Source organism: Pyxicephalus adspersus, chromosome 6, assembly GCF_032062135.1.
Source record: "Pyxicephalus adspersus chromosome 6, UCB_Pads_2.0, whole genome shotgun sequence".
NCBI classification, from domain to species: Eukaryota; Metazoa; Chordata; class Amphibia; order Anura; family Pyxicephalidae; genus Pyxicephalus; species Pyxicephalus adspersus.
The window spans coordinates 62,692,526-62,702,172 of NC_092863.1; the positions used below are offsets into that span (position 1 = coordinate 62,692,526).

The 9,647-nt window shown below is 37.2% G+C and overlaps 1 protein-coding gene across 1 annotated transcript in view; it reads right to left on the reverse strand.

Moving 5' to 3' along the window:
• LOC140333987 (zinc finger protein 474-like) overlaps nucleotides 1-5,351 on the reverse strand; it is a 16,776-nt gene extending 11,425 nt beyond the window's left edge. The window contains exons 1-2 of the mRNA XM_072416040.1: nucleotides 5,257-5,351; nucleotides 1,776-2,905 (exon numbers count right to left, since the gene is read on the reverse strand). Coding sequence (XP_072272141.1) covers nucleotides 1,776-2,741 — 966 coding nt within the window. The 5' untranslated portion in view covers nucleotides 2,742-2,905; nucleotides 5,257-5,351. The remainder of the gene's footprint in view (nucleotides 1-1,775; nucleotides 2,906-5,256) is intronic.
• Nucleotides 5,352-9,647: the final 4,296 nt, after the last annotated feature.

Here is a 9,647-nt window from a genome sequence, read left to right on the forward strand (position 1 = left end):
AGGGGAATAATCTTTCAGAATCTTTTTTTTCTAGATTTTCCTCCTTTAAAATTGGGTGCGTCTTATATGCCGGAGTGTCTTATACGCCGAAAAATACGGTAACTTATGTCATGGAAAGATTAGAAATTGTTGCATAAATAACACTGGGGAATGCATTTTTTGTTGAGTTAGATCTTACACTTTTTTTTACTAGTTTTTGGGTGCTGAATCCAGAAATGAACCCATTTTTTTGCTATCACATCCAGTTTTTATGATACAGGGTACCCACCATTTTTGTCAAAAAACATACAAATTTTACATACAATGAAAAAATAATGAAACAATAACTTGTACTGTTGTACTGTTTATTTAAATATCTTTTATGCATACAAAGGATTTATTGTTACTCTATGAAATCTTTTTTACAGTAAAACATTTGAAAATGAACCAGGCTCCAACAATAGTCAGCCATCAAATATACATCCCATCTACCCTGATACCGTCCTTTCATGACCTTCAAATCTTGGTGGAATTGTTCACCTTGCTCATCACTGACTGCGCTAAGGTTTTCTGGGAAGTTAAAAAGATGGCTATGCAGAAAATGCACCTTGATGCTCATATTGCAACCAAGACTTTTTTAGCTCTCCAAGAGTTTCTCGACAATTTCTGTGTAATTATTTGCTCGTGTGTTTCCAAGAGTACAACGCATTTTATGCCTTACCTCTGCAGCATGGCACTCTGTCAAAGCTTTTTTACCACATAGAAATGGTCATCGCGCCCGCCCCTATTGGGTTGTCAGGGCTTGATGATTAGCTGCTCAAGACTAAGCACACCCACATACAGGAGGTGTAGTGAGGTGGTGTAAAATTATAGTTCTATTAGTTTAGCTGCCAGGAGGGGTGGTGGAGTATCTGCACAGATGTCATTTTGATCTGAATGGGTAAAATGTGACAAAATAATTGATTATCACTAAAAGAATATAGGCAGGGGACTTAGCAACGAGAACTATCACCTTGCAAGGGGGTTGTGTTGGTAAATGTAAACGAGGTGAAACTGTGCTAAAATTAACCATCCAATCATCTGCATGCAGAGATGCCTTAACAGACAAATATTTCAAATATCACTTGGGACAAAATTTACATTGAGACACAACCCAGAACTTTGCATTGCATGGAACGAAAAAACACAGAGATTTCGTATGGTAAAGAAATTTACCCCAATTGTAGCACAAACACTCAACACCTTTAATGTGAACAAGGAAATCATATCACTTGTGATAAGTTGCTGCATTCCCATGAATAAATATTGCTTCATCATTTTAAAAGATCAGATTTATTAGTTTATAAATTATAATATTTTAATTCAGTATTTGTTATGTCTAGAAAAATAAATAGTGTAGTAATTTCTGCTTTAAAGATACTCTGTGGCATCTGTAATTTTATACTTTCCCTAAAATATGAAGTAGACTCCTAAAGGCAGATGTTGTATCCTTGTGTGTACTGTTAGGGAAACAGCTAAATACCTTGGTATTGAAAACCTACTAGATGCTAGTGAACTTTAGTGATTTACGGAGACACACACACTATATGTATATTTAAAGTTCATGCGCATACACAGAAGAACATAAACCCACATTAGATGGATAAGGAAAGAGAGAAGAGAGATAAAACCAGAAGCTTTAGACAGTAAACCAATTTTTCTATGATCCTTTTTACCATTTCCAAATGAAGCCTCTTATCTTATTTTATGTTTTACCCACAGAAAAAAAGAACTGAAATAGAATATTAGCCCTTTACCTTATGGCTTTTTGAATCTGCATCTTCACTTTTAAGCTTCTCTGTTTTATTGAGCATGTTTGTGCTCTTGATGCTGGAATCTACAGGTTTGGCCTTGCAGCTTTTTTGATGGACTGGGAGTCTGTCACTTGCAAAAGTTCTATTACAGTTTGGGCAAGGCAGCAACTGATCCTTAAAGCTTTGCCAAGCTGCTTGATTTTGTTCCTCTCGGCTGACCCCTTTGGATAAAGCCATTTCAGGTTTCTGAGGAACTGGTCTCCTTTGCCCTTTGGGTAACCTATCATTTTCTATTTTCCATTTCTCAAGACATTTTGGTTCATGGATTGGGAGAGATTTGGTGCCAAACTCTCTTCCGCAGATATAACAAATTAATGTTTTTGGTTTTGTTGGATTGCTAAGATTCTTAGTATCAGAAAAACCACAGGCTGTTTCAGATGCTGTCAAGGAACTGGTATGTGTTACAGTCTTGCTAACTTGGGATTGGGGAGATCCTAAATTCTTGTTCTTTGGTGTACAGCTTTTCTGGTGCACAAGAAGACGGTCTGGAAGAAAAGTACGACCACAGTTCCCACATGGTAAAAGTTGTGCTTGAGAGCTATGCCAAGCCGCTTCATTCTCATCAATATGGGAGCTATGTGCAGCCACTGAAGGTTTCACTGGGGCTGGTCTCCTGAGATGTTTGGGCAGATTTTCATTCTCTACGTGCCATTTTTCTAGGCATTTGGGTTCATGTATGGCAATAGACTTTGAACCAAATTCCCTTCCACAGATGTAACACACTTTAAAACCTTGTCTTCGAGGAGGGATAATTGGTCGGTTGCCCTGGCTTTGTGACATACTTCCTGTAGCTGACCTTTTGACTAATATTGCAGTTTCTGGCCTGATAGCTTTACGTGATGATATTGAATTAGCACACTTTTCTTTAATTTCTTGAATGGTTTTAGATATGTCTTTCCTATTGGTCATCAGGGAAGATCCTTTTAGCCTAAGTGCCGTGAAAACCTTCTTTGGAAGATTAATGTATTTTTTAGCATGCTACTTTTTCTGACGGTGTCCTCTGTTAAAGTAATATGTTTTTGGGGTGGATCTTCCTCATCATCCAGTTATGGGAGAATTTTTCATTTTAATTCCTGGAATATGCATTAAAAATGAACATTGTCAATATTAACTATATTATATTTTGTTTAAGATATACATCCTGTCAATAATTTGTGAAAACTTTGTGGGCTATGGACACTTTAGCACTAAATGTGGGCATTTCCCGTTGGATCAGAGACAGCCCTCTGCTTGGGTTTCCTCGGGGTACTCCCGTTTGGTCCCACATTCCAAAAGCATGCAGTTAGGTTAATTGGCTTCCCCCAAAATCTACCTTAGACTTAGGTATATAAATACTAGATGGCACTATATAAATACTAGTCAATAATAAAAATTGTATAGGAGCCCCCAAAGCCATGTGTACAGGCTCTATGTGGGTAATGCTCCTAATATTCTCTTAACAGAAAAGGACATTGAGTAAACATAAGACAAAAGGTTAGTGTATGCCAAACTTTCAAATAAGTACAGCCCGAAGTAGTGCCCAGTAGATATGGAACTTGATTTCAGCCAAATAACTCAATACATTTTTTCTTAGCCTGTGGCCAAGCAAAGGTTCACAGGAATTTAATTGCTCAATGGTGCAATTTGTAAGTCAACATTCCATTTTCAGGGAATAATTAAAGAAAACTACAGCCACCAGCAACACATTTTTGTAATAGTACCAAAATAAAAAAAAAATATCCTTGCTTTAAAACGTGACTGTCACTGATTACTTTCCTGTCATCATAACTGCATCTCGATTTTCTGACTATCATGACAACTACTCATGGAGATCACAAATCAAAACTGTTGTCATTTTGTTTTGCACAGCAAGAGCACGCTTGCAGTAAAAAATAAAGTTATAATAAATACAATAAGCCTTTAGATGTAAATTGCATTTTTAGATTATAAATATTTATAAAAATTATTTAAGCATGATATAGGTAGGCAAGGTATTTCCACAGAGATACAAGATAACATGCAAACTGATGAGTTGCTAACTGCTAAAATTGTTCTAAGCCTCTGGTCATGAAAGGGTTAAATGGCCTGACTTCCTTGAAGAGTGTTGGCTGTACACAGATGAACTGACTTTACCCACAGATTAGTTTGACCTTTCAGACCTGCATTTTAGTATTGCAATGTATTTAGGCCCCTCCAATAAAAACAGAATCTCCTACAAATTTTTAAAATATTCCTGCCTGATTTTGGTGGTTCAGTAGACATTGCTAAACATTAGGTCAGAAAGGATTGCTAATCTTGCATTGTATTGTCAGCTCAAATTCCAAACTTAAATGGTGGAAAAATCATGGAAGCAATTAGTGCATTCTGCTGAACCAGTTATTTTGGTCTTTTATAATAGAGGTTTTTGGAGTGGGATGGCTCATGCTTTGAAAAGCCTTAATTCCGAAAAGCAATGTGCATGCTTGTATCAAATATAAATGGCGGAAATACTAACCACACTAGTATATACCAAAATTAGAATGTTAGTACATTTACTAGGTTCAGTTTACACAGCTAAAACACCAGAGGTCAGAATCTTTACTAAAAGATTGTGGTTTAAGATAGAATGGAAATTACAGTTACATAGCTTAAAATAGAGATCCTTATCCATATAATTAGTGAACATAACCTAATGTCATTGCAGAACAGAAACAATAAAAATATAAAATAATAATAATGATAATAATAATAAATCCAATACTGCAATACAATGAGGTGGATTTAATAAAGAAGTAGACACTCTCTTTTTTTGGGGGGGATATGTTTGGCTTACAGCCAAGGTGGCCATATAATTCACAAGTTTCATCCCAAGCCTGTACCACATTGCCTCAGCAAACACCAACCTGTGCTCACCTTCTGCTCTGCCAGTATCACTTGCCACAGAAAGCCAAGGATTACAAGATGGGGCCAACTCACTTTTATGCCCTTTTGGGAACCTCACCACACCACAGTTCCCGATCAGGTAGCTTATCACAGTGAGCACCCAACCATAAACACCTTCTTCTATCTAGCGAGAATAATATTAAAGGTTCGCTTAAAGAAATAAAAAAAAAAGGGTTAACACAACTGAACCACTGGATTTACTAATTTTCACTTTGCTGATTTAAAACCCTACTATCCATCAATAAATAAACTCTATTTCACACACACACACACACATAGCAAAAACACATTTAACAAAAACAAAATTTAATCAAGTCATGCATATAAGATCTTTGTGCAGGGTTTGATTAATTTAATTAATAACAATTTCTAACAAACTTAAAAAAGGGGGATTTGGAGGCATCCCAGGATATTTCAGTGCATCAGCATTTCTAAGAGTGGATTGGTTTCCTTCCGGGGCACTGCTTTCTGATTTGCTGATAAAGAGATTTTTCCAAGGAATTGTTGAATATTGATTCCTCACCTGCTCAGCTTAAATTATTATTCTTCTTTTGACCACTTTCAGACAGCAGACTCTCCTTCCTTGCTGCAGAGGAATGCTGGTGTCCACTTGTTGCTGCAGTAACTACAATACATCTGCTATCTCTGAGTATCTAAGCAACATGTCAACAAACCTGATGAAACTATATCCTTGTGAAAAGACCAGCAAACAGCTAAGCAAATAACAACAGACACTGAATTTATTTTGAATGGAAAAAGAAATAATGCAATCACTTACCAACTGTAACTATATTACAATATGTCAGGAAAAAATATCAAATATACAAATTACCGTATATATACACATCATGCATGGATATAACTGGAGGAATAAAATTGCTTCTGTGATCTTAGTGTCCTGTGTGAGCTCTCACATTAAATGTTACACTATGTAAATAATATTGACAATGTTCATAGTGACCAGTTAAAGCAAAACTAAACAAAAAAAAATCTAACCTTAATTCCGTAGATCCCTCAATCCCACGGGAAATGTCCTTGATTAGGTCCTGTGCCGTTTTAATACAACTTCCTCCCCAGTAAAAGAGAGAGCACTGGGTGCCACCATCTTGCTCCGTCTTCTGGCTACGTAACCTCATTTCGCACTGCACAACAGCAAGATTTGTTGACGTAGCCTCCTGTGAAGGAAAAAAAAGAGTCCTGAGATCATGTTTTTTTCCCCAATGCAGGAAAAAGCTCCTTCTGTGCATGTCCGAGATAGGTGCTGTGGCTGTGCTGTCTGGTAGGAGTACCTTGATTACATGACCGACTGAACAGAATTACAAAAAAAATTTGCATTATATGTAATTTAAACACATATTTAGCTGCTTTCCACCTTATGTCAGGAATTTGCACTGCCCCACTATAGTTGCAATAAATGCATTTTTTAGTACAACTAAAATGTTTATTGTCATTTCACACATGCGCTCAACTTGTGGCCAACAGAGCTTTTATAATTTCCGCTTTTCCCATCCTTTTCTCCAGTATTCTACTGTTGATATAAACACCACACCTCCGCAGTGTAAAAATGGGGCCTTGGAAACAACAGGAACACAAAGATCTGTTCTCATGTTCAGTACTATTCCAAACTATTTGTGTAATGGAAGAAGCAGGTCTCTTGTTTTACACTGCAAAATAAATCCTTTAAATATCTGTTCTAACAATCAAGTAGAAAAACATACAGGTATACAAAAACATAAAAATTAAAGTAGAAGTTCAAACTCCATAAATAAAATGAACAAAAGCAGTATTTTGCTTTTAAATTCCTTTTAAATCCTTTATTTATAATACTCAAGAGTTTCAGTAGATACAGAAAACAGCCACAAGATGTTCAGGCTCAGAAGTGCAAGCATTTTTTGTTTGAATTATGGTTAGGTATAAAATGAAAAAAAAAAGTTAAAGCGGAACTATCATTAGGAAAAGAAGGGGAATGCGCAGTGTGGAACTGTTTTTTTTTGAGCAGCCCGCAGCCTCCAGAGACTTGTGATGTATATATCCCATGAGGCTGCGGATTGTCTCTTCAGTGCTCTCCACCGTGGTGGTAAAAACAAAAGGGGAGGAGTTCCCCAATTCAAATTTATAGAAAAGTATCAAAAATAAATAAATTAAAATTTTCAATATAATAAAGGGTTAAGCTAGGTACACACTTCCAACAATTATCGTTAGAAAACAGACCTATCAACGATTATGCACGTTTATATTTGAATGATAGTATTGTGCACAATTCTGTACATGCTGTAACAATACGATCGTTCAAATATAATCCACCAATAATGTACACACGCTAGATACGATCGTTTGAACGATGCAGGAAGTGACATGTACAGGAGAAAGTGTATTGCAGAAACATCCATGGTCACTGAACGACCATACACCATAGATAGAGAACAATCGTTGCTCAATTAGATCCGACAGGAGGGTCGTTGGCGTTGTTGGTCAGTCGTTATGCACTTTTTTGGTAACGATTCTCGGATGATCAGTCGTTAGTCGTTTGTTTCCAACAACATTTATTGGAAGTGTGTACGCAGCTTTAGGTTGATGATAGGTTCACTTTAAGTAAAAACTTTATGGAAAATGCTGGTTGCCTGGCTTTCCCACTGATCTGCTTTAATACTTTTTGATTGAAAGACCCAGAATAAAAATGCAGATAGAGAGTTTTGATTCTTCTGAATACTGTTTCAGGGTAGTTTCAAAATCAAGTTTTTATGACCATCAGGGAACTAGCATTTTTCATAAAAGGATTTTATTGAAACTAACCTATTGTACTTCCTCTGCCCAAATTGGACACATAAATTCCCAGCCTGCTAGTTTCAGATGCATTTGACTTCAGTAACAGTTGGTTTCATGTTTGTTCTGGGAAGATGTCCCGAGAATCAGTAAAACCTTTGGAACTAACAAATTTTGGGGCTTTACTTTCCTATTCACTTTTGTTTGAGAATTGATTTAGGATTTAATGGCATTAGCGTGCCAGTTGTAGTTGGAAAGCCAGAATTGTATGAGGTCATTTGCAGACCAGGACATCTCCTCAGCATTAATTCCGTCTAATTGGATCCAGAGGAGTAAGCCTGGCACCCTTGAGAAGCTGAGCCCAGTCTGATTGCACATGTCTTTTCTCTCCCTTTCAAACATTATTTGTCCCATGTTCAACCTCTGAGTTCCAGGTAATAAAATCACTAGGGATGAGCAAATTATCCCAAATTCGACCACAAGAAATGTGCCAGACTCTATCCTGATGTTCCAGATCCCAATGCAACTGCAGCAAATTGTTTGCAGGCAAGAAGAAGGCAGCCTTAAACAGGGTCCATGGGGCCTGTCCCCTCAGCACCACAGTATTAGGAACTCAAGGAAGGGACAGCTAGTCAAAAGCTAAATTATTGTGTATTATTACAGTGTGTTTGCAGTGTGCATGTATGTGAATGTATGGGTATGCAGTGTGTGTTTGTGTATAATGTGAGGGTGTGTATATGCATATGTATGCAATGCATGTACACATGTGTATACTGTATGTGTGTTGTAGCATTGTGTGGTATGTGAGGACAAATGTGGTGGGACTTTGGCAGCATCTTCCTCTATTGTACGTTGGAAAGAGATTAAAAGGCCCAGATAAAGCTGGAAAATATTGTGCTGCTGCAGATTTATGGCTCTTTATTTGGGATACAGGCCCAGAGTGTCTTGGATGAAATTGGCGGGCCGGACACTGCATCCCTCTTCCAGGCCTGAAACTGAGGGTGGCTGGGAAGCACCTTGCTGATGGTATAAAAAGGGAGTGTATCTTTGAGACACCTGGGCAGAGTTGGAGCCTGAGACCAGGTGTGGCTCAAGGGGAGAGGCCAGAGGGGAAGCCTGGGGAAAGGCCTAAGGAGAAGGCAGAGGAGAGGTCTGGGGAGAAGCCTGAGAGGCCTAGGGAAAGACCTTCGGAAGCCAGGAGAGAGACCTGAGGAGAATATATAGCTGAGAGAAAGAGAGAGAGACAGAGACAAGCTTTTAAAGGGCAGAGTAGGTAAGAATAAAAACACAAAATTTTATTGATTTCAAACATAATTTAAAAGTTTGAGACTATTGTCTCTTGGGTTATTGCTAAACTAACAACTGACCACTAATTTTGGCAACAGGTAGTAACAATAAGTTAATTCATCATACTACATAAGCGATAGCGATTAGGTTTCCCACCTGACACGTTTCACCCAAACTGGGCTTCCTCAGGTGTAGAGGGAGACCATAGAAATTGTATCAGTTGACAGGTATTATAATAAATGATTTAAAACAGACAAAAAGATAATAAAATAAACAGAGCTTACTTAGTAATGTTGCTGGGGCTTCTTACCGCAAAAGCATGTAGTACTGAATTGTTACTTGAAAGTATTTGATACTAAAACTGATATCAGTTTGGACATACTGTGATTTGATAAAAGGTAAAGTGATGAGAAAAAGTGAGTTTATGTAAATAATTAATACAGGAAAATATTGTGTAGATTGATGCGGTGCTTACTTCTAGTTGAAATAAAGAACGGAAGTAAAAAAAAAAAAAAAATAGAAATAAAAAATAAAACTTACATAAACTTACTAAGCACCTCTGTCTGTAGTGGGGGATACAAATCCTGAATTTAGGACTGTTATTGTGCATGACCATTTTGGACTTTGTTTAGGTTGCTGCCTGAAACCTGTGTTCTCTGTTTCCATCCTGCTGAAAAAAAATCAAAGTTTTCTTTTCCTGTACAATGGAGGAAGCTATTTTGTGTTCAATAAACAACACTGTTTTAGACTGTACGGCTGTGTACTGTGTGCTGCACTAATCCTGGTTCACCCTCTCCAAAAAAATATTTAGGTGTTTAAAGTATGTATACATTGTTATATTTTAGGGGGGAACTATATATATAT